This window comes from Camarhynchus parvulus, chromosome 7 (genome assembly GCF_901933205.1).
Source record: "Camarhynchus parvulus chromosome 7, STF_HiC, whole genome shotgun sequence".
NCBI classification, from domain to species: Eukaryota; Metazoa; Chordata; class Aves; order Passeriformes; family Thraupidae; genus Camarhynchus; species Camarhynchus parvulus.
The window spans coordinates 30,487,507-30,513,566 of NC_044577.1; the positions used below are offsets into that span (position 1 = coordinate 30,487,507).

The 26,060-nt window shown below is 37.8% G+C and overlaps 1 protein-coding gene across 1 annotated transcript; it reads left to right on the top strand.

Moving 5' to 3' along the window:
• The first annotated feature begins 1,109 nt into the window (after positions 1-1,109).
• SLC35F5 (solute carrier family 35 member F5) lies at positions 1,110-25,444 on the top strand. The gene is made up of 17 exons (XM_030952369.1): positions 1,110-1,148; positions 4,227-4,297; positions 5,885-5,963; positions 8,828-8,969; positions 10,047-10,190; positions 12,061-12,123; positions 13,265-13,346; positions 14,696-14,886; positions 16,030-16,111; positions 16,436-16,523; positions 17,075-17,139; positions 17,474-17,578; positions 18,060-18,219; positions 19,643-19,733; positions 21,982-22,136; positions 22,589-22,677; positions 23,601-25,444. Exons 4-16 carry the CDS (start codon positions 8,835-8,837, stop codon positions 22,668-22,670), a joined length of 1,443 nt encoding a protein of 480 aa, XP_030808229.1. The 5' UTR covers positions 1,110-1,148; positions 4,227-4,297; positions 5,885-5,963; positions 8,828-8,834; the 3' UTR covers positions 22,671-22,677; positions 23,601-25,444.
• Positions 25,445-26,060: the final 616 nt, after the last annotated feature.

The window sequence follows — 26,060 nt, forward strand, 5'->3', positions numbered from 1 at the left end:
AAATGTCCGTGCCCAGAGCAGGGCTGCCTGGAGGGACACGGGGCCCAGCCAGCACTGCAGCGCAGCCTCGGGATGGGAACGGGGTGGACATGGGAATGGGAACGGGATGGACATGGGAATGGGAACGGGATGGACACGGGGATGGGAACAGGATGGAAATGGGGATGGGAACGGGATGGACACGGGATGGGAACGGGGATGGGAATGGGATGGACATGGGGATGAGAACAGGGATGGACATGGGATGGTAACGGGGATAGGAACGGGATGGACACAGGAATGGGAACAGGGATGGGAATGGGATGGGAACGGGGATGGACATGGGGATGGGAACGGGGATAGGAGCGGGGTGGGAACATGATGGACATGGGGATGGACATGGGGATAGGGATGAGGACAAAGAAGGAGAAAGCAATTCGGCCTGGGATGGAGATGGGAAGGCTGATACTAATGGGGTCGGTGATGGCAATGGGGACTTGTGTAGGGACGCAGACAGGAATGGGGACAGGAAACAGAATGGGGATGGGGACAGGGATAAGGATGGGCACGGGGATGGGTTTAGGGATGGTGATGGTGACAGTGATGGGGACAGGGATATAGATGGGGATGGGGACAGAGATGGTGATGGTGACTGTGGTGGGTACAGGGATGCATGCGGGGATGGTGACTGTGGTGCGGACAGGGATGTGGATGGGGATGATGACGATGAGTGTGGTGGGGACAGGGATGTAGATGGGGATGGTGGCGGTGAGACGGTGGTGGGGACAGGGATGTGGATGTGGATGGGGATGGGGACGGTGGTGGGGACAGGGATGGATGTAGATGTAGATGGGGTGATGGCGGTGAGACGGTGGTGGGGACAGGGATGTGGATGTAGATGGGGATGGGGACGATGGTGAGCACAGGGCTGTCCCCGCCGCCCTTGCCGCTGCCGCTCTCCCCCGCCGCCCCTCCCGCACCGGGCGGGGGGCGGGCAGCAGGACAGGGCTGTGGAGCTGCTGGCCGAGCGGGTCGATGGGGCCGGCCCGCGGGCGGGGCGGGCGGGGCGGTCGCTCGCGGGCTCGGGGATGGATTGCGGGTGTCCGGCGCGGGCGGGCGGTGCCGCCGCCGGACGGAGCGCGGGGGCGCCGGGCCCGGCGCGGCCTCAGGTACCGGGAGCGGGAGCGGGAGCGGGGCCGGAACGGGCGGGTCCCGCCGCTGCCGGGGGTACCGTGGGCGAGAGGCCCCGCAGGGCTGAGCGGGGCCGGGCCCGGGAGGGAACTTTGTCCCTCCGTGCGGGCGGGGGGGCCGGGGGTGTGCGAGTGCCCCGCGTCCCGCCGCCCCTCGGCCCCGGCCGCCCGTGACAGCGGTGTGGGGAACGCGTCCTCCGCTCCCCGGCCCGGGGGAGCTGCCCTGGGCGGGCTGGGGGTGTGTGGAGGGTTCCGCTGTGCCCAGAGCGAGCCTGTACCCGCGGCAGGGCGGGCAGTGCCTGTGGCCCTGGGCTCGGCAGCGCCTCGGTCGCCGTGCCCCGCTCCGTGCCCTCGCTCCAGGAAAGGCTCTCAGGCGCTGGAGCGTGTCCGGGGAAGGGCAGCGGAGCTGCTGAGGGTGTGGAGCACAGCTCCTGTGAGCAGTGCCAGAGGGAGCCGAGGGAGTTTAGCCTGGGGTAAAGGAGGCTTGGGGAGACCTTGTTGCTGTGCACTGCTCCCTGACAGGAGCCGGGCGGGGGTCGAGCTCCCAGGCAGCGGTGACGGGGCAAGAGCGCACGGTGTTAAACTGCGCCAGGGGAAGGTTCAGGTTGGACATTTGGAAGAATTTCTGTACAGAAGGTTGATTAAACAGTGGAGTGGGCTGCCCGGGGAGGTGGTGGAATTGCCGTCCCTGGAGGTGTTTAAGGAAAGCCTGTGCCACGGTCTGGTTGGCAGGGTGGTGTTTGGTCACGGGTTGGATTCGATGATCTCAGAGCTCTTTTCCACCCGAATTGATTCAGTGATTCTGAGCTGGCACTGCTGTCCTGCCTGGCTGGGGCTGTGAGGGGTACGTGCTTCCTTTCCTGTGGGCTACAGCTCCCTTTCCTTTCCCCCTGCAGTTTCCAGTGAGTTTCTACTTGTGAGTTTCTAGTCACTCTTCCTCCCCCGAGGTCCCCAGGGCTTGAGCCGTGTAGCTTTCCTCTTAGGCATTCACTTTTCTCTGAGTGCATTGAGAAGACTTACTCATTTCCTTCTCTTTGTTCCTGCTCCTTTTCCCCAAAGATATCTGTGGGCAGGAAGGAGACCCCTGTTCACTCCAAGTGCAGTGATTTCGTGGATTATTTCTCCCTTGCTTGGGAGACTCGGCTTCCAGCTGCCAGGGTGTCTCTCTGCAAGCTGCCCTGCTGGTTCTTATCAGGAATCTGTGTCTGTATATCCTGTGACAAAGCACGATATGTTTAGTCCTTGCACTAGACAAGATTAGATCTGCAGCATGTGAAATGGATGTCATTTGTAATCCTTAGCTGATGTTAAATGTGGAGCTACTGGTGGCTGGGATTGTTCTGTACGTGGTGAAGCTTAGAGAGGCCTTGGCAGTTTGACGTGGAGTTTTTTTCCTAATGTTGCTGGACAAGAATAACAAGGAGGTCAGTGTGTGTTGTGCTTGTCAGTTTTCACTCTGCTGACCTGAAACTTGGCTGTTTCCAACTCCTTCAGTTAGACTTAAGTCCAGCAGGGTCACAGCCTTGCAGGGCTATCTTGCCTTCTCTGTTACTGAGAACTGAGTGCTTGGGTAGGCTGGTGGCTGGTAAGGACTCTGAGGTATAAAACACATCAATACTCTGCACTACTAGTTCTATATAGGAAAATTTGTTTGAAGCATTGTTTCATGAATTTTGAGTAAGTGCTGAATAGGAAGCTTTCATTTCATTGGTGAAAATGTTCAAACATTCTTGTTCTTTTTATTCCTTAAATACCCATATCCAGCTGTGCCATGACAGTTTGATAGCATGACTGTTCCATACCACCAGATTCCAAAACATACCTTTGATTAAGCTAAATTATCTTATTTTGGTAGTAAAATTAATGTGTTTTCTGTGCAGACTTTAGTCTTGTGTAACTTCCTATGCAGATGGGAGCAGTGATCTCTACTTGCAGAGCTCAGTACTGGTATGGAAAACTTGGTTGCTTTTTTGGATCTTTTGCTTTGCTATATTCTAAGATCCTTCAGGAAGCTATCTTTGAGTAAAAATGACAGGGCTGCAGTGAATGTAATAGTCATGTTGCATAAGGCTCACTTTTCCATCTCTTCTGAATATTCTTGCCTTTGCTCTCACCTCGTGGTACCCTTTGGAGGTTGAGTAGACATCAGAATTTTGTTAGATTAATGTTGCTTTAATGTAGGCTTACAGATTTTGACTTGTAAATCATTTTACTTTCAGTTTGTTTTTTTTTTCTGGTTAAAGTGAAAGCAGTGTCTCTGTTTTTCTTATCTCAAAAATAATCCAATATGAACATGATGACAGAACATGTTAAAAGGGGGAGGAGGTTGTATCTCAGAACTTGTATTGTTGGAGCAGCTGGTATAACTGGAAAAACTAAACCCATTTATTTTGCCTGCAAGCCTTATCTTGATATGTTGTCTTTCAAATTGTATATGAAATAATCTTGAGTAAATACAAGTTAGAATTTCCAGTTGACTTGCTTGCACCATGGCTTGTGACTGAGATGCTGTTCTGTGTCTTTTGGCATTCTTGTTATGTCCTTTTTTCTATTTTTTGGTGGTGGAGAGGAGAGACAGGCTATGTGTTTTCCTTCTGGAACAGCCAGAACAGCAAGACTTCTGTTTTGCAATGATTTGGCAATTCTTTGGCCTATAATGTTCTCTTCCCTAATTGTCAGTGCAGTAAAAGTTTGAGAATTTCATGTGATTTTGTCTTCTTGGGTGGAGCTTGTAATGTGGAAATAATCTGCACAAAGAAACATTTGATGCTGTCCAAATCAGCTTGCACATGAGGTATCAATGGTGCAGTTTTATTTCCTGCCCTCAGAAGTTGCTTGTTGCATGTTCAGGAGAGTTGGACAGGCTGCTGAGCCTGTTGGCTTCAGTGCAGTCAGCTGTGTGAACATGCACTGTAGACTACACAGTGAGACTACTTTTATATCTTTTGATATCATAAATTGAAGTGGTGGCTCTTCTTACATGATCTAGGGTACTGCAGCATTTTAAAATCAAAGCACAGTGTCATGACAAGAAAATTTTTAATGTTTGTTTTTCAGAAGATCTTCATGTAACTGGCTGAAAAATGGTTCTGCAAGATGACAGCATCAACTCTAAGACTGTTGGAATGGTAAATAAATTTAAAAACAGAGACTTTAAAAGGTCTCAGTGCTGTTTGCTGAAAATTATAATGATATTAAGAAAAGTATTTTAAATGAATATTCCTTTAAATGTCAGATTAGAGCTGGTATGTTTAAAGTTACACTATGTGGAAAGCATATTATTTCCTAATAATGGAAACAAAGGGCAAATATGCTTAAGTTTCTGCTCTATTAATAGAGTAGAATATGATATTTACTTTTAAACCATGATTTTCATTGCAGTCTCTGTGTCTTCTGGTGGCCTAAATTTATCATAACTTTTTGCACTTGATAAATTAAATGTTCTGTAAGGGTAAAGCCCTACAATATTAATGCCAGGGTTCTGGCTTCAATCCCTGGGCCATTCACTTAAGAGTTGGACTTTATGATCCTTGTGGGTCCCTTCCAACTCAAAATCTTCTGTGATTTTGTGATTGATTGCCTTGGTGTGCAGGATCTACAGTGAGCATTGTCCTTGTGAAATAGAAGATGGATGGTCACATACTTTTGTCTTAAAAATGCATCTTCCAGTTTGTTGGGTCTTTTTAAGCAGTTATGGTAATTTGGTAAACTGTGGAAAAGGTTTGAACTTGCTGTGTGTTATGTTGAGTTCAGTGGGGGCTTGTGGGGTCCCTCTTAATGAGTTACCTCTTAATCTAAGAGGTGAAAAGCATGAATTGAGCTATTGCTCCCTGTTAACACTTTACAAACTCTCAGCCATGCTTGACAGGTGATCAAAAGCTAATTTTGTGTAAGCATTTAATTCTGCCCTTGGTGCCGCTTCTGTTGGGGACACTAATTTGAGACTCCTTAGCATAGTGTGTGACTCCTGTTGATTCAGGATATCCCTAAAACAGAGCTTAGCAACGTTTCACATTAATAATAATAGAAATAATAATAATAATAAAAATTCCAGCACTTCCAGGCAATAAAACTTATGGATCTATTTTGTATAATGTTTCTTTTCCTATAAAATAGTGGATTTTATTGAATGTGTTTATAGGCTCTGAGTTTAAAAATGATAAATAAATTTTATGTAAGATGATGTTTTGTTTTAATACAATAATAATGCTGTATCCATTTAAGGAAGGAAAGATACTGGGCTTTCTCAAGACATAACATGGAGGTGCTTTATCTTTCTAGGTTATTTTAAGGCAAACAAGCCTGTATGTTCTTCCATTACCTTCCTAGTTCTAATGTTTAAATTCTTTGCTTAGGAATGTGCACTTAAGAAATAGTGCCTTTCTCTGCATAGCTTAGCAAATCAGAATTTAACATCATAAGGTTCTTGTTCCTCATGTGAACCTCCTATAGTCAATTAATAAGGAAGGGATTGTGTTCTTTGTAATATCAAAAGTAGGTAAGGATCCTGTGTCTTGCAAGTCAGGGCTGCCCTGCATTTTTGATGCAGACCAGTTCTTAAGGTTCTAGACATGTATGTCCCCCACACTTAGGACTTGAGCTGCAGAAGAACTTGTAGAACTTGAAACTTTAGACAGTATTTTGCAAAGATAAATGTTTAATTTACCTGTGCACATGATGTTTCACACTTTGCTTTTTTTTCATTTTTTTTTTAGGAGACTATCTTCACTTTGACATGAAGTGTGAAGTTTGTTAGTCACCACTTTTGTTTCTTTTTTACAGTTATTGTGGAAGGTAATGTGAGAAAAGTCTTGTTCTTGTGTGTTCATTTCTATCAGAGCATATTACCCTCAATGTACAGAAGCCAAACATAAAAGTGTGGATGGATATTTCATTGCAAGCTCATGAGTACTATTAATAAGTGGGACAATGTATCTGTCTAAAACTTCTCAAAACAGTACTTTCAATCTGTCTTTGCGTTTTTGCATTTTGTGTGATGTTTTACAGGGTTTTAATTCTGTCCTAAAACTTAGTATTTAGGTTTCAGTAGGCTTTTGAATTTCTGCTGAACTTTACAGGCATTTTAGTATTGCTGCTTGGTAACTTTTTTAGTCAGCTATTAGCTTGAAGGTGATGTGCTGCACTTCATAGTCACCTTTTCTTGTTAAGCTTTTTGCCTTGTTAGGGAAGGATCAAGCAGAGGCTATATTAGGCACACAGAAATGTTAAACAGCTACTTGGTAGTCAGATGAGAAGTAATAGCTGCTCTTACTGCAACATAAAAAAAATTCCAGTTTCCAAGGCATAATTATGGGCTCTTTATTTAGAATTTTAGCATCTACATAGCAAAGTTACAGCAGAAATGGTGTAAAATGTGCATAGACTCTGAATAACTTTGTGTAACCTCTTATCTAAAAAGTGCTGGATGTTCCATCATCCTTTACTTTGCTCCTGTTGAAGGATTTTAAAGGGATTTGTTCAAGCCTAAGGTAGACAACTGAGCACAAGATTAAACAGCTGCAGAATGTGAATGTTATCTGTGCATGATCTCTGTTCACAGAGTGTGCTTTGAAGCAGCCTGTGGTGAGAGGAGCAGAGCTGTAGGTGTGAGGGAACATCTGATGTGCACATGTCCAGTTGATCAGTCTGGGCCATTCCCTCCTGTCTCCCCAGCTACCTCTCCCCTCCTGCCTGCAGCACAGAGCTGCTGGAAGGCTGCAGTGCTTCCTATTTCTAGGATCATTTCCTACTGTCCATGAGTTGTGCTATAGCCTGGCAGGAATGAGATTTCTTCCTTCCAGCTTCTTTGAACTCTTCTATGCCCAGCTTCCACGTTAGCTGCATATTATGCAAACACACAAGCAATTTTTAGGCTATATATAACAAAACTTTTTGTAATGGCTTCTAGGCTATTAGTCTAAAATGAATAAAGGCAAAGTTTGTAGAGTATAATTTGTAGTATTTGTTAAACCAATTCCTAAAAACTGAAAAAACCTTTATAAGCTTTCAAGCTTGAAAACCTTTATGTTAGTTTCTTCAAGTTGAAGATAATACATTTATTTGCTCTCTCTTTGAGAACAAATATTTTCTCCTTTATTCTGTATCAAGTAGAAACTATAATTCCTTGCTGAGTCTTTCATAACTTTGCTTCTCTCTACTTGCAGATTTCTGCTTTCTTTTGTCAGTCCCACCATTTTATCAGAAAAGCAGAGTAATTATCCAGAACTGATGCCCACACATGGAATATATCGGCATAGATCTAGTGGTATAATTATACTTCAGGAACTCTGCCTGTTCATTTTCCTTTTGAAAGAAGCCCTTTGAGAAATGGAGGAAAAAGTGTCAAAATTTGAACATGCCACAGACTGTATAGAATATGAGTCAATGCAGAAAACAGTGCTGTGATCTCCAATGTGCTTGTGCATATCTGGGCACTTAAATCCTTAATCTGAGGCTGTTCTGGAAAAAAATAATGTACCTTCCTCACTCACTGAGGACATTATTGCACTGTCTCTTTCATAAATCATTTGTAAATAATGAAAAGAAAGCAAGTATTTGTATGTTGACACATGTGGAAAAAACAAAGTTCAATTAAAATTTATCAAACCATATTAGCAAAGCAGATGACCTCTATTTCCTGTGAAAGTCAGAAGCTGCTCTCTAAAGATGACTTAGATTGCAGTTCCTTGAGCAGTTCTCTCAGAGATGGTGTTTGAGTTTATGGTATGCTGTGCCATCTGTAGTTAATGAACTCTTAATAAATTGGTTCTTAAAATATATACATAAATAACTGAAGGTTAATGATAGAAATACCACATATGTGTTTGGCTGACATTCATTAGAGAGTTTGTAAAGGATTCTAGTACAAGAATGAGTCATCAGTCTTTGTCAATTGTATTTGAATCTTTTTAGTAATATAATTGAAAGTTTTCCTAAATTTAGGCCTTACATAAATTTAGGCAATCCAATGGGCAGCTGTAAGCCTGTGTCACAAATCTGAATTCCTTTGCAGTAGCATTAATGAATTTTTGATAGATTTTCACTAGAATTGGTTCATGCCTATATTTAATAAAATAACAAATAGCCATATAATTTTTTAATACAATTACATGTATTAAATGTAATTGTATTAAAATTACATTTTATTTTACTTTGTAGAATACTTAAAGTAGAATACACATTACATGTGTAGCCTACTTTAGGTTTACAGTTAATTGTTCTATTTTTTTCTTGAATCACCTCTTGTTGTAAGGGTTTATAATTTACCCAAATGTTTTCCTATGTCTTCTGAAATATTTGTTGAATGCCTCTAAGTTTAAACATGTTTCTGACATTTGTCACAACACATCAATCTAATTTATGCTGTTTGCAGAACTTGTAGTGTAAATTCCAAAAAGACATTGTGTTTTACCTACTTTTCTCTTACTTCATTGATAAAGCAGTTGATAAATTTTTGTAAAGTCGAGATTTACTTTCTAATTGTCCCTAATATCTCTCAAAATTTCCTGCTGGATCTGTCAAAGATCTGCTTTTTAACAACACAGTTGTGTGTCCTTGCAAATCAGGTCCTGTTTATATGTATGAAACAGTTGCCCCCAGTGTTTATTTTTTTGTGTGTCACTGTAACTTCTGTGTGTTATTTTTTTCCCCTTGCCCAGGTTCCAAATGGTGTGGGTTTTTATCATGAACAGGATGAGCTCCCAGAGCAGCTCATCTGCCCAGCGCAGGCGAATGGCTCTAGGAATTGTCATTCTCCTCCTGGTTGATGTCATCTGGGTGGCCTCTTCAGAACTCACTTCTGTGAGTATTGTTCCACACACTTTAAGGGAAAATTAATGAGAAAAATGCAGCAGAATCATAATTATCAAACTTGGTGTTTCATCAGCCTGAATCCACTAAAACTTACAGATAAGTTCAACTCAGTGCCTGTTTCTTTTGAGACAGAAGGTGTTACTGACAACTTTAAACTTAAACAGCATAAACTCATCACTGTGTACTGTAATCAGGGAGTTCATTTTGTTATTGCTATATTGATTAAAATCATGCCCATATGGTTCCCAAAAATTGGTAAATGAGCTGTCACATGCCAGGCTGATTGATGTAGTGAATTGTAGTTCAGAGCATCCAGAAGTTCAGGATGAAAGGACTCAAGTCATGGAGTTTAAACCCTGTAATTTCATCTAGTTCATATATTAAACATATTGAAACTGTTGTGGTATTTTTTTCATGTTAAGTTTTAGGGCTTAAACCAGAGCTTTAGCAATGGAAATTGAGTTTTTAATAAATTCCTAAATTATTTTTTCATTAAGTTATTATGGAAGTTATAAATTCCTAAAGTTATAAATTCCTAAATTATAACTTTCATTAAGTTATTAATTCTCATTAAGTTATGTTTTATATCAGTTTTGAAGCTACACATATACAAATGTCTGTCCTTATGTGATATTAATAAAAAAATTTTTGGAATGAGCTGGTGGAGTTACTTTTGATACTGAAATGTTATTTAGCCAAAGTAATCTTCTCTAATTTATGATTAATATATTATTGCTTATAAAAGTGGTCTTCAATTTAAAAAATATTTGTAGGTAAATGTATTTTCAGTAAATGTGTTGCTTGGTGAGATGCAAGTAGTTTTCCTTCTGTGGCATTGTTTCTTTCAAAAAGTCTCCTTTTTGTTGGCATTGGAATAGTTTGGGAGAGGGTTCCCCCAGAACAGGTAGGGCCACTTGATTCCTTTGGTTATCCATGCCAATATTCACATCTCTGGTATTTTGGGAAGCAGGCTGTTCTGGACTGTGTATTTACACTTGATCATTCATTTTGTGAACTCTTACCTATTTGGTAATTTTGGATGCTGCAATTATTTTCTTTCCACAGTATGTTTTTACAAGGTACAACAAACCCTTTTTCAGTACATTTGCAAAAACATCCATGTTTGTTCTATACCTCCTGGGATTTATTGTTTGGAAGCCATGGAGGCAACAGTGTACTCGTGGGTTTCGTGGAAGGCATGCAGCTTTTGTAAGTATTACAACTCTGTAGTTGTTGTGATATTTGTCTAAGTTTGTACAGAAAAAAAACCTTAAAATAGAGACTAGAGAAGAGCAAAGGTTACATATTTGAGGTATAAGCTGAATCATGCCACAGGAAGACATGGCAGCCATAACAGTTGTCATGTGAAAGGATGAGAGGTGAGAAAAAGCAATGTGAGATGTGTCAGGAGCTGTAAGAAATGCTCTGCTGGGCCAGGCCATTGGTCCCTGCAGCCTGGATTTGTATCCTGGACAATTGCAGAGGATAATTCCTCTTAACAAGAGCTTATGAAACTCACTGCTGGCTCTTGGTTCCCTTTGACTCCCCCAACATCTGCAACCAATGGAATCAGAACTTGAACTTTGTAGTTGATTTTTAGCACTGTCTCTTTTTGTCTCTGGCACAACTATGAACTGTTTGCTGACTGTTTTGAGGGGTTTAAAGTTACATTTAGTAATGTAGGGTGGTAGAATTACATGTTTGTTGTTGTTAATATTATAGCTTTTATGCATGAGTGATCTTCTGATGCCCATTCCAGAGTTAGGCATATTTTGTGCTAGAACCTAAAATCGTTGTTATATGACAGAAATACCAGGGTTTTTTCCAAGAGATGCCGGGAAGAGCAGTTGTTCTGTGCCAGTGTTTCAAGATGCTGAACAGCAGCACTCAGGAAGCAGGAAGGCATTTGGCCTGACACTAATCTCACATAAAAAAACCCAGAAAATGTGATCCAAGAACATGTTGTTAATCAACATGTCTTTATAGAAAATAGCTTGTATGAAAGAAACGGCCTTAAGATTTTCTGGATACATTAGCCTTCACTAATAGTGATAGTTGCAGGCATAACGTTTAAAGTGTGAATTTTTTTTAAGAAAAGACAAAGCACAAAGAACAACTGAAAAAATATTTGTAAAAAATTCTTGAGTTAAACACATAGAGCATTTAAAGTTGGCTGATATGTTGATACAATTTTTGCTAGATCAGCCTTTAATACCAAGTGTTTGTGTGTAATATGGCATGTGTTAGACTTGATGTTGTTCAGCATCTTCATAAGATAATTGGGAATAAACAGAACTTAGTTTCTTTGCTGACAGTAATGAAATATGAACTGGAAAGCAATGACTAAGAGTGCCCAGTCTGTCACATGTTGTGTGTGGCACTCATCACACTGCTACTGGAATCCCATTATTTTTCCTTTTCAAAAGAACAGTGCAGACAGGACTGTAATATGCTGTTAGAAAATTCCTTTCCCCTTCAAGGGGTGTAGTTAAATATTCAACTCTGTAATTTTTGCAAGTGCCTTTGAAGTGTCTTGTGTATTAGTCTGGACAACACATCCATTTATATAGTTTTATTTCAATGATTGCTTGGAGAAACACTCACACTTTACTTTTTCTCTTCCATGTTAAAAGCTTTGTTTAATAATTTTGCTACCATCATGGTAGAACAGCAAGCTGCAGGTCAGGGAATATGGGTTTGGTAAGGTGCAGAAAGGAGGAGGGAAAGGAACTTTGCCTCAATAAAATGAAGAAATAAGCATCTTGTTGTTAATAGATGCACAATCATTTAGTGGGCATTGTGTCCCTAAGACTGAATTTTGCAGGATTTCTGTATCTAAGAGCCTCATCCTGCATTCATACCTGGGTAGTTGAATTCAATAGGGTTCAAGAGGTACAAGGAAGTACTGAAATTATTACTGAACTTGTAAGCCCTCTTGGTATTGGGGAGGGGGGCTGAGAGGAGAGAGGGAATTGTGACAGAATGATGGAAAAAGTCATAAAAAACCTTACTCTTCAAAAATTTTAGTTACTAATAACTTTGCCTTGGTAGTTTACTACATTAAGATTTCTGTTATTAGTTTGCAGATGCTGAAGGTTATTTTGCTGCTTGTACAACAGATACCACTGTGAACAGTTCTCTGGTAAGTACCTTAATTTATGAAGGTGAATGCTTTACAATAACATGGCACAGCTATCTTGACTTACTGTTTATAAAATATGGCAGTTTTAAATGTAATAGGTTTTGTCAAAGGGGATTGGTAACTTGCATGCTTAATGTTACTAATAAGTACTGCAAATAATAGTATTGCTTACTATAAGAAATATGGGTTCTCAGCTCAATAAAGCACTTAATTGAATGCTTCTGTAGTAGTTTGTCAAAGAAATATCTTCTACAGAGAAAACCTTTACATATTCAGCTCAGTACCATCTCTGTAATAGAGTGGAGGAAGCAATGGAGTATTGCTAATTACTGTATGGATATTTTATAGAGAATTACTTGAAGAGACATTTTTTTAGATGTATTCTTCATTTAATTTTTTGGGGATTTTTAACTTTATCTCTGTTTAAGAATAAAATCTTCTTGGCCTTCTTAATTCATTAAGATCATGTGACTCTAGAAAATTGGGTGATTTTGCATTAATTTAAACATCCACCAAAACTCTTATCCTAAGCAAGCCTAATGAAAATCCAACTACCAGATCTTTTTAATGACTTTACTTTTACAGTTTATCAATTTAATCTAAACAAGTAGCTTAAAACTTGTCTTGTAAACAAAAGTTTTAATTGCTTGAAATACTTCTAAGTGCCTTATGTATTGTAGATATTTCCCAAAGTTTTTTGATGTTTAGGTCTAGGGTAGAAAATAAGAGCTTTTAGGGTCATGGGAAGAAAATGAGTACTTGAATTTTTCTACATACAGTCTGTATTTCATGTTTCTACCTTATAATTTGGACAGAAGCTATAGCTATATCTGTAATAATGATGACTTATTTTGTAATTTTAAATCAGTAGGGTGGTCATAAGTTTTGTGTTCATGAGGATACACACAAAAGAGCACAGTTCTCTTTAAGTACTGTGTTTTACCAATATGTGTAACATATATTATATTGTATACATGAATTTTGACAAGTCTATCCACTGTGTGCAGACCTGCGTTAAGTCTGATTCTCTTGCTATTAACTAAGTTTTTCTTTATTTAATTTTCTAATTTGCTAACTAAATTCTGGTAATAATTTAAATATCCTGCTTAACTGTATTTTTACTTATACTGATTCATTGCAGAGTGAACCTTTATATGTTCCTGTAAAGTTTCATGATTTGCCAACTGAAAAAAATGGCAGTAATAGTAATGATGCAGAGAAAAGTGAGTAAAGACTTTTGGAATGCTGTAATGTTAGTTCTTTGGTGAAGGAGTTACTTTTCTCTTTGTTTAGTATAACTGCTGTCATGTTGCAGGACGTGCTTCCCCTTCTTCCCCTCCTTTTTTTTTTTTTTTTTTTTTTTTTTTTTTTCTCCTTTCTGAAATCTCTTATTGCATGAATTGCAGTCTCATATATTTACTTTCAGGTAGAGAAAACATAGGCCTGTTGTTCAGTTTACCTTTCTTGGTCACTACAGATGCAGCCTATGTTTATCTCAAGGGACCAACTGGGTTCAATACTTGTGATTCTTTCCTCTGGGCTTGTAAGACCAGCAGCAGTGAGTCAGCCTCTGGAAAAACAAGCTATTGTCCTTTTTAGAGCAGGAGCAAAGCAGTCAAAGTAAGAATTTTAATAGTCTATGTGCATTCTGGTTTTATTTAAGCCTCACTATCTTGTGATAGTACCTGAAACAGGCCTAACTGTCCCAGACAGTTGTGGGAAGGTTGGCTTCAGAACATCCAGTTAGCCAGTCCTCAGCAAAAGAGTTCCTGCTTATCAAAGGGAAGCTCTCTTAGTTTCTCCATGGCACACTTTGGTAGGCTCTGCTTCCTGTGGCAACATACACAAATCACTTCAGAATTGTTCCAGCTGCAGCTTTCCCTTTACTTTTTTTTTAGGAAATTGGGTATTGTTTCACATTGATTTAAGCTAATATTTGTCTGTAGTGTTTAGTGTAATGTTTTCTTTATGGAGGAATCTAATGATACTAAAATAAGCTTCTAAATAAAACCTGATCCTAGTTTGCAAGATTAGTTAGAGAGTGGATTTCAAAAGGGCAAGTGACTTTTATGGTCTCTGCTAAGCTTTGAGGGCTGTTGGACTTTAATCTTCTAAATGAGACATTGTCCTTGCAGTTAGGTATAATTGTGTGCAGGTGTTGGCTGTTTGGCTATTAGACAATTAAAGAAAATCACATATATATCTATAATGTTTTTTAAGATGGAATAATTCCTATCTAAAAATGCGTTGTTACCTTTTGTTGATGTTTTTGACAGGGAGCAGGGGTGGTGCTTTTCAGTGAGGTTTCTGTGGGTGGACAATTTACTGATTGAAAACAGTAATTAATTGTGCTTTGTCTTATTAGTGGCCTCCTGAATAGCAAATTATTAGTTTTATAAATCATGATGGCACGTCTTCTGATTGAATAAGAACCTGTTATTTGTGCAGTATTTTAATAATGGTTACAATATCATAATTTTATTTGCGTATTATGTTGGTTCAAAAAGTTTAATCATAATATTAATATTTTCCTTTTTAAAAATTTTGTTTTCTCTTTTTTCTGTCTCTGAAGCACCCAAGAAGCCTCGTGTGAGGTTCAGTAACATCATGGAGATCCGTCAGCTGCCATCAAGCCATGCTTTGGAGGCAAAGCTGTCCCGCATGTCCTATCCAACAGTGAAGGAGCAGGAATCCATCTTAAAAACTGTGGGAAAACTCACTGCAAGCCAAGTAGCAAAAATTAGCTTTTTCTTTTGCTTCGTGGTATGTGCTCCATTCTTTCAGAAAACTTAAGTAAAGATGCATTTAAAACTCGTATAATAAGAGTGAATAAGTATTGAGATGACTTGTATTCTTTAAACCTTATTTTATAAATGTGCTATAAGAAGTAAAACTTTCCTTGTGCCCGAGTTAATTATGGATCTGCTGGTAGATGCTGTTGCTGCATCCTGCCTCAGTTCTGGGGGGAGAGAGAGAATCCAGGCAGGATTTTTGAGACAGAAAAATGTAGAGGGCAGATCAGTGATACCTTTTCTAGAAGCACCTTCACTGATACTGCCAAATGGATTCTATGTAGTGTGGACTCATCATGACTTTTCATCAGGAAGTAGAGCTATTTAAGCATTATTGTTGTTATTATTATTACCATCAACAATAATAATGCTACCACTGATGCATGTACCAGAAAATAGTGGTGTAATTTTTTCTAGGGTAGTGTCCTCATGTCCAAAACAAATCCTGTCTATTCTGTTCATGGATGCTTCTGGCATGTACATGTATTTCTTCCTGGACTTTATGAATATTTCTACATAAGAATAGAGTGGTTACTTCCCTTAGAATATATCTGAGATATTACTAGTGAGATCTCAATCAAGAAGTGAGAAAACATTTGCCATTTTATACTTTTATGGAGGAATTAAGAAATATTTTTTAGGCATTGAATGTAAGAGATGCTTGTTTTTAACAGTGGAGATGTGTGCTGGTTTTAAGTACTCTGAAAGAACCTCATTAGGCTGACTAATGTCACATGCATTACTGAAATTTCTTTCCAGCCCCTGTGCAGTTATCATCTTGAAGCACTCCAAAACAAGTTAAAAGTACCTTTAGTTACTACAGACTAGCTATTATAATGTCATTTAAATTATTTTTAAGTTCTAAAGTATGGTATTTCGTTATTAAACATGTACTTGAATGTGGTTGGTTTGAGCCAGTTCTAAGTTTGCTACTATTTTTTAATGTGCCTTCCACTTTAATAGAAGTTAGAAGTCTCTTTAAGCTAAAAATCTAGTTCTGATTTTGTTTTTAAATAACGAGTTTTTTTTTTAAGTAGGATTTTATTGCACTGAGAAACTTAAGCTCTGTTGTTGCTACCCATATAATAACAAAATTATTTTTTTTTTTCCCCAGTGGTTCTTGGCAAATTTCTCGTACCAAGAAGCTCTGTCAGATACCCAAGTTGCCATAGTTAATATCTTGTCATCAACCTCTGGTAAGTTTTATTTACACCACCAGATGTGCATTACAATGCTGTTTATAACATAGAAATCTCATTACAATGGATTTGTGTAAAACTTTTACCTATAGATTTGACCTAAAGGCATGGAATATGTGTGTTTAGAAAATTCATTTTGTATTTGCAGAGTTTTTTAGAGTACCTTCATATTTCCCCTGCTTTTTGTGTGTGTACTTCTGCAGCTACATCTGTTTATTAAAGAAATGTATTTGGAATATAATAGCTTTGAAGCTGTGTAGTTTTCTGAGCAAACTACTGGCAAAACTTGGTTGTATAAACTCCTCTGAATTTCTCTTGCAGGGCTTTTTACATTAATCTTAGCTGCAGTCTTCCCCAGTAACAGTGGAGATCGGTTTACCCTGTCCAAATTATTAGCTGTTATTTTAAGGTAAGATAATGGGAGGGAACATTGGATCCAAAACTCCCTGGTACAGTGAGAGGACAACTGTACCTGTGCTATCTGTGACAATAAATGATACCCATCACTTTTTAAAAATCCTTGTTTCACAGATGAGTTGAGCAACTGATTTAAGGATTCTTAAATGCTTCATACCATGAGCCATTTCCAAATCTCATTTTCCTGTAGGAAATTAGGTTAATTTCTGTTGGAAATAGATGAACTTATTTTCTTGTTGTTTATTTGTGGTTTGCTTTATTTTTGTGTAATGGTGAAAAAGTTTGACACTCAGTGTTGTCAGCTTGTTTCATTAAATGCCTGGTGCATTGTTCTGGGAAGTTAAAAGTGGGGTTGGTTGGTTTTAACTTGGGATCATGCCTTAGCAGTTGAGAGCTTCTTTTGCCTTTCCAGAAGTGGGTTTCAGTTAACTAAAAATGCCTAAAGATAGAACTGTGTATTTGTTTTTCTCTTTCTTTTATCTGTTTTTGTAAAGAAATTCCTGAGTTCAAGCAATGTTTTGCATTTCTTCTTTTTTTTGCTAGCATTGGTGGTGTGGTACTTGTTAACCTTTCTGGATCTGAAAAATCTGCTGGAAAAGATACAATAGGTATTTACTTATGGGTTTTAATCTTGGAATATGCAGTGATCAGTACCATCTTCTGACAGTACTAAGTAGTCGTATAGCAAGCTCTATATCTCTTATTCATGTAACATTTCACAATCTGGCTTTTTAGTTTCAACTTCTAAAACTTGCCATTTATGATAAATTTTCACTCTGTGCATATATTGGGGAAGTTTTTATATTCTAGAGCTTTCTCCATTTTCCCATGTTTTTAATTTAGTAATGGATTCTGTAATCAACAGAGGTTAAGGAGAGTTGATCCTACTGTGTATAACATGTTTAGTATATCTCAAGGGAGTATTTTTTCCATTTTTTCCAGGTTCCATTTGGTCCCTTGTAGGAGCAATGCTGTATGCTGTCTACATAGTCATGATAAAAAGGAAAGTAGATAGAGAAGATAAACTTGACATACCAATGTTCTTTGGTAAGACCAAAAGTAACTCTGTTGAAAGTTTTAATTCAATGTATGATTAAATGATATGCTGTCAGGCACTGAACTGTGTCTGAGTGGCAAAGGGGCTTAGAAAAGCCAAGGAAGTAGAGAAAGCCTCTTACTCCCATGGTTATGAGTCCTTTAGAGACTGCTTGTGTGAATTGTTTCTTGTTTACAGCTTTAACAAGAGGAACTTTCTGTAGGTATGCAGACAGCCCCACTGACTTAATGAGATTTCTTAATTTTTATTTTATTTTCAATTTCAAACCGGTAAACATCTGATGCAAATTTAGTTTGTGAATTTCAGGTTGAGTTTCTTACATTTGTTTCCTTTGAAATATTTAAAATATTGCTTCATGGCTGCTTTTCTATATGCGTATATAGAATAGTCAAAATAGCAGATTTTAGCTGAGATTTTGGTTATGTTGAAGAAAATTTATTATGATTTACTTAATATTGTTTTTATATCCAGGTTTTGTAGGACTGTTTAATCTGTTGCTGCTGTGGCCAGGGTTCTTCCTGCTTCACTATACTGGGTTTGAAGCATTTGAGTTTCCCAATAAACTGATATGGATGTGCATTGTCATAAATGGCCTTATTGGAACAGTTTTGTCAGAGTTCCTCTGGCTGTGGTATGTATTTCCTACATTGAATATATTTCACATCTTGAGATGTAAAATTGCCTAGGCTGAGCTTTGTGCCCTTTTCTTTTTCCTGTTTTTCCTGTCCACATGTGCAGTTTCACCATTGCATCACAATGTCCTCTTAAGACAACAGCTAACTTTAAAAAGTAGCTGATGTGTGTTTGTGGTAATTAAAACACTCTATGTTCTTAGCTTATTCCAGAATTAACATTTGAGACAAAGAGGCTCTGTGCTACAGAGTTGCAGTAGCAGAAGTAGAGTGTGAATTCTGTTGTAACAGTTCTGTGGCAATATTGCAACAAAAGATCAAGGTGGAGTAGATGGAGTTCCACAAAAACCTTTTGGTTGTTTTAGGGGGTGTGGATTTTTGTTTGTTTTTCCAAAGTTTAAAGTTATGTATGAATTTTAATGACTTTTTGTTTCTTGGCAAACCTTTACACCAGTCCTAGGTGTAAATGCATTGTAACTTATGTTCTTTGCAATTGAACTGGTTTGTTAGAATATTTTTGTGATGTTAATGCCATCCTGAAAGATTAAACTGCAGGTCAGTATCAGTATCAGGTTAAATGTAATTTTAATGTAGGCAAAATAACAAACAAACACATAAACGCCCCAAACCTCAAACATTGTCTCTCCAAAATAAAGTACTAGCATGGGGTTAAGTACGTGGGTGTGAACAGACTTTTTACATACATGGTATTTGTTTAATTACTCAGAATGATATTCCAGTAAATCAAAGAGCTAGTTTTACTTCCAGTTCCTTTTCCCTAGAGTTTTGGACTGGGACTAATTACAGAGTTTGTGCTGATATCATTCTTTACCAGTCCAGTGTGCCACTAGTATAGTCTTCTCTAATTTTTTTAGAAGTATATAATATCATTTAACCTATTTGTTTACTCCACCCAAGCACATATTGCCAACTACATAATGTAGGGATAGATGTGACTCTTTGTGTTTTTTCTTTAAACTGTTGGTAAATTTTTATTGGCTTCTGTACCATTTATGCATTTCCAGTTTTCTGTGGACAGGTTGGTTGTAATTCAGAAGCAGTCTCTTATGCTCTAGAGAATCAGGGTATGGAATCAAAATGCAGATTTTTCTAGATGAAGTTAGTACATGTGAAATAGGGAAATTTCCATCATCTCAAAAGATTGGTATGGGAATTAAACCTCAGCCCAGAAGACATCCATTGCCTAGTTAAGAATTCTGTGCATTTTCACAGTTTTATGATGGAGTGTGATGGTGTGAGTTAATTTTTGATTATTAAAGAGTAACTAACAGTTCATCAAATATCTTCCACATGTGATGGATTACTTTGGTTGTCTTTTAACTTTTAAGAAAGACCTAATTTTTATAATTATTATTTATTGTCATTAAATTGTATTATTGTTTTGATTTTATTCTCTTTTAGGGGCTGCTTTCTTACCTCATCTTTGATAGGCACACTTGCCCTAAGCCTTACAATACCTCTGTCCATAATAGCTGACATGTGCATGCAAAAGGTAAGGTACTACTGAATTTTGATCATTGTTTACAGAATTCCTTTTAATAAAATTCTTTTAGGCTTGTACTTGTTTATTTGGTACAAGAAATTAGTCGAGTTTTGCACTTGGAATGTTTCCAGCCAGAAAGAGGCTTTGCTGTTCAATCTTTTCACAAGCAAAGTGTAAATTGTAGTGCGTACCTTTAGTCTTCTGAAACTTCGTGCATGTAAAAATGAAGTAAAAAATCCCAAACACAACTTGTATTTTGCTTTAACTTCATGTCATTGTGGATTTTGGAAAATAAGTCAGAAAAATAAAAGGATAAATATAAGAAAAGTCAAAAACAGTCAGACCCTAAATAAATACTTTTGTAATGAACATGTGATAGGCAGTGTATTTTGTGTTAGTCTTACCTGCATATTCCAGCATGGAAATAGAGCAAACACTGCAGTGGTTCCAACAATAATAAAACATTTGTTGATAAGACAGTTGTATTTGTGTTGCTCTTAAAGCATCCACAATGCACACTTGAGATGTAAAATGTTATGGGATGGTAAATAACTTGTGATAACTGTAAAAGAAACAAGGAATGAAACATCTGTAGACTCCTCCCCCAAAATTCACTTTCATGGGGTCAATACATGTGAGCTGATGCTGGTAGTAAAAAATAAGAACTTTATATGTAGGTTGTGTTTCAGTACACATTTTAGATATACACAGATGTGTGTGTATGTGCAAATACATTGGTAGAGGTGTATATTATAGTTACATATATCAATATATGAAAATTTTAGGTTGTCTTCTGAAGTGATTCATCTAAACTTTCTTCTGAGATGCACTGAAAAATGGACTATACTTTTCTAATTCCCAGTAAACAGTCTAATCTCTAGACTGTTTATTCTGAATAAACACAGTCCAGATCATGTAAAATTAATTTATTCTTCATGTACTAATGCAACATGGAGGCATTTCAAATAGCAGAAACATCTCCCAAGCTCTGTTGGATGACTTTGAGCTGACTTTGGTTACAAAAGGCCAAATTACCTTTTTAACTCATGTTCTGGGAAGTAAATCCTTTCTGTCTTACATTTTAGAAAATAAATCACTAGTATTAGAAGCACAAGTGAGGGACCCTGATTAAAGTCAAAGTGCTGCAGACTTTGAGGGTTTTTGGACAGGTGTATTTGTGCAAGTCTCTCTCTGTCATACTGACATCAGAATATCCTAAGCCAAGCCCTGTGCTCACTGAAGTCTCAGGTGTCCACATCTCAGATAACCTGACAGAAATTTTAGCTGCCCTGCCTCAGGCCAGCTTTGTTTTTACTTAAAAGAACCCTGCACAAGAATGCCACTGGCATGGCTAATAATCATGGAATCACAGAAAATACTGAGCTGGAAGGGGACCCATCAGGATCACCCAGTCCAGCTCCTGGCCCTGCCTAGGACACCCCAAGAATCACACCATGTAGTGTAAAGATTAAAATATCAATACATGCAGCCTTCATATTTCTGTCAAATGGGGTGGCAATTATACAATATTCATAATTACTAACTTTCTGGGTATTTATTTTTCTGTAATTTTCTAACATAAATCTGAATCCTAGGAAATTACAAGTAAGTTTCTAATGACTAATTCCTTTTGGCAACTTACGTGTTCTGAATTTCATTAGAAATCAGTTGGGAAACACAGGGCTTAACAATTGCAGTTGAGATCTTTGAGGAGGATCATCAGTACCAGGTGCCAAAGCTGAATCTGTTTTCTCCAAAGCCTTCAGTTTTGGATCCTCTCTCCACACGGGGGGGCTGTGCCCACGGCTCATGGCTCTGTCATCCTGAGAGGCAGGTCCCAGGCTCTTCCTGTTCTTGTGCCCTTGGTTTGGAGTTACAAACCATGGAATGCTTTGGGTTGGAATGGGCTTTACAGATCATTGCTTTCCAACCCATGGAAGGTCTAGGAGACTTTCTCCTTGGCACCAGAAACACAACTAAAAACCTAAACCTGAGACTATCTGCGAATAGCAGCCTTCATTCAGCTCCCAGTGCAAACACAATGTTCCATTGTTAAGAATGGATCAGTGGGAACAGGTTATGCAGTTCTTAGAAGAAGCAATAACTATAGAAATTGTACAGAATAACTCACACTGTTTAAAATAACTCAAACTGCATCTCAAACTTACAATAATAATCATTGCAAATATACAGCATGTCAATCACGTCAATTCTTTTTTGAGCTATCTAGTGAATGATGTTTGTGTTTCAATTCCAGGTGCAGTTTTCCTGGTTATTTTTTGCAGGAGCAGTACCTGTATTTTTTTCATTTTTCATTGCAACTCTCTTGTGTCACTATAACAACTGGGATCCAGTGATGGTGGGAATCAGAAGAATTTTTGCCTTTTTTTGTAGGAAACATCGAATTCAGAGGTAGGGCAGTCACAAACTATAATCCTGTCTCTTTAGCCTTTTCCATATCCTATAATCCTATAGTATTTTGTAAGCCACAATACTCATACTCTGTTTATTTTTACCTGGTTTTATATTCAGGTGCACTAATTTCTTAATAGCAGTAGTTGCCAATCCAGTCATACAATTAACCTATGTAATGCTCAAAAAATGGAAAGATGTGAAGTCTGCTTACCTTTTAGAAGAAGTTTCCTAGTGGTTGTCACAATTTTTTCCCTTAATGCATCTGTAATAATTTCTGTACCCAGCACATGCAGTGAAAATTGTGCAAACTTGAGTGCATTTGATAAATTTCAGGAGTCTTTGCATGGTTTTAATGGCTAAAGTTCAAACAGCTGCATATTTGGTCCCCTATGTTGGCTTCATAACAATCAATTTCCTGTATGACTTGAAATAAATGTGTTTCTTTTAAGAATGCCAGAAGAGAGTGAGCAGTGTGAAAGCCTCATCCCTATGCATAGTGTTTCACAGGATGGAGATGGCTGCTGTTCATAGACAAAAGGTAAACCTTTAATAAACCTCAAACAATGCGCAGAAAGGTGAGGATTGGTTTTCATGGTGGCATTTGTGTTATGCAAGGACACGTTTTTAAAGAGCATGCAGTCAGTCTTGTTCTGTATTGATGGACAGAGTGTTAAAATGTATCTTCAGAGTTATTATTACTACTTGTTGCCAAACATTATTCTCACAGTTCTTGGTCAATAGTTTTGAAATTTAGTTTTTTACTAAAGAGTATTACAAAGTTCATCCAAAACTGGATGTGAGTTAATACACCAGAAGAGCCATACAATTTCTTGGCATGGGTGATGTGTTTGGAAGACATCTGAAGTAATTAATTCACTCTTTAGTGCTGTTGGGATCTCAATTTGAGCTGCTGCAGATCATGAAAAACACCAACCATTCAGGGGAGTATAAAGATCACCAGACTTGATCATTACTGGTCCAGAAAGTGGAAAGGAGCCCTTGTGTTTGTGGATGACAAGAATTAAGTTGGTAAATTCCATTAAATATTAGACTAAATATTTCTCATGGTAAGCATAGGGAAAGTAGACTAGAATAGCTAAAGAGTTTGCAAAATCTCCTACTTGTAAGAGGAGGTTGCATGTATACTAAAAGGAACATTACATGGTTTGTCAGTATTGGCCTGGAGCATTAAAGCAGACAAAATGTAGAGCTCTCCTAGCCCTGTGCTTCAGGGTTTTCAATAATGCGTGCAGAATTACATGAGAAGAATATTTTTATTTTCCAATGTTGTTTCAATCTAATAATGAAATTAAAAATATTCTAATCAAAACACTAATTGTGATGTCTTAAGACATGGAGTTATTTCCTTTGTTAGTAAGATGGAATTAAATACTTATGGTAATTTCTGTTTTGTAATCCTGAGTTATGTACCCGTGATAATTTTTTGCTTCTTCTTCTTAGTTTAAAAATGGAATGATGCCCAGCGAAGAGACAATCTTCTGGAAAAGTCCCTAAGGAATCGTGTTTCAGTGCCTATTCTGAATTTGTAGTAAAAATAAGAAGTTTCAGTTCTTTTGAAACTCTAAACTTTTTCTCTTGCTTGCTTTCATCTGATTTTATAAATGAACAGATCTACTACTTGCCTGTCACCATGGGAGTCTTAGTCCATCTGAGCAACCAACCTGCCTTATAACACTTGAGCTGGTGACATTACTTGACAAAATCAAGAAAGCAAATGCTGTTAAGTGATTTCTTTCTTTTTTTAAGTCACAATTTTGTTAAATGCTGGACAATATTATTTTTAAAAGATACTTTAAAGTGAGTTATGTAAATAAGTTTGCAGGTCATCAAGTCTTACAGGCTTTCAGATGAAAAGCTAAATAGATATGTTACCTGTAGTAGGTACAAATTAAATTTTTTATGTTGTATAAACTATTTGCATATTAATAGATGAAAATGGAAAAATAATTTATTAAGTGCATTCCTATAATTCCTGAGGCAGGATCTTTGTATGGTCCTGGAACACTACATATACAATGTCTTAGGCCATTTTGAGTAGCCTTGTCATGGCAATGGGTGCTGATGTTTAAAAACGAAAAAAACTGCCCAACAATCAGGAATGCTTAAAATTTCAGTGAATGGTTAACTATTTCTAATTACAATACATTTGGGTATACATTCTTATACATGGTTTAAAACAGACTGGTTCTGTAACCCATTCTCAATCCCAGTTGTCTCTCAGACATGGAAATTTTCAGGTGTAGCTGCCACATTGTGAAAGAGATCAAATTAATTGTGAAAGTTTTCAATCAGTGGGTTGGCACTACACTAATCTGCTAAGCAATATGAAGAGGAAAGGTGTTTGCATTGATTTTTCTTTCCCCCCAGCTGTATTAATAAATTTATTCTAAAACTGATAATTATCTTCCTTCCACTGCAGTGTTTAATCCTTTTGACTCCAGAGAAGCTATTATAATTTTATTCAGGAATATTTGAAATTAGTCAATGCTATTTTTCAGCTCCTGGCTTATAAGACACTTAGATCAAAGTTAATTTTGGCTTTTGATGGATTTGAGTTTTTTTATAATGAATGTGAGATGGATTTTTAGCCAGGAGTATTTTCTTCCACATAACAAGGTTATTAATAATGTAGGGTATTTCTACTGTCTGTCCACACAAATATAGAAGGATGACATAGCAGAAATGCCTCTTCACGTTTTGGCACTCAGTAATAATCCTTCCAAAAGCAATTTTTGTGTTTTGGTAATATAACTGTTATTTAAGAGGTAAAGCAGGAAAGCAACATGCTTAAGCTCTACATTTATAGAAGAATTCGAGCCAGCAGCTGGAATTTAATATAAGCAATGTGTGTAGAGTAGGAAGACAAAATGAACCTGGGGCTATTCTCTTCAAGTATTTAACCTTTATCAAGTTTTTCCTTCTTGTTTTTAATACTGGATTGCACTATAAACTTTGGTGATCTGAGGCATGTCTTTAAGATGAGATAGTAAGTCCTTCCTGGACCCTAAATAAGAATTAAAAAATACTCAAAACCAACCACAACAAAATCACAAACCCAAAAGAGACAAGAAAGTAAATTAAATTTCACAGTTAAATTTCCAAACCCAAGTAGAGGGGTCGGAAATGCAGTATGTTGAACTAATTTTATTTTGGTTGAGTTTTCAGGCATTTCTTGATCAGTGGAGCTTCCTTAGGTTTTGGATTTGTCCTTCAAAATTATGACAAATTTAGAGGATGTTTGCTTCAACATTTTTTCAAAAAGTATCATTAATGCCTACTTACAATAAAAAAAAGTCTATTTTCAGTTAATTAAATGTTTCAGTGAGATGCTGCAGAATATTTGATACCAGGCATTAACTCCAAATTTGAATCAGCTGGGACTTATGGCATTTGTGCATTAAGCCTGGGAAAACCAAGTTTGCTTTCAGATGGCAATGACAGTATTTGTAGCAAAATCTTCTATGACTGTTTTTTGCAATTGGTCACACAAACAGGATTGGATCTACAATGTCAAATATGCAGTTGCTATTTATATTTGCCCTTATGTTCATGGCTTAAAGTCAAAGATCATCATAGCCTCCCATGTATATGACTGTTAATTTTCATTATTCATTAGTTTTAGAGAGGTTAAGAAAAGAAGTACTAAGAGAATATTCTTCTGTGTCTGACCCCAGGAATGATGAAGAACATTCAGTACATTCAAAGTCAGGGCTTTCCAAATGTTTTTCACAAAAATGTGGTTTTTTTTTTTAATAAGATATAAAATATTTTTATCTTCTGGCACTAGGTAGCTTAAGCTGTGTTTTTGCATTAAATTACAATTCTTTAAATAGTAGGAACAAAACAAACTGTCCTTGCTGAGAGGATTTTTAAACAGTGGTGCCCCTGTAGTTACAGGAA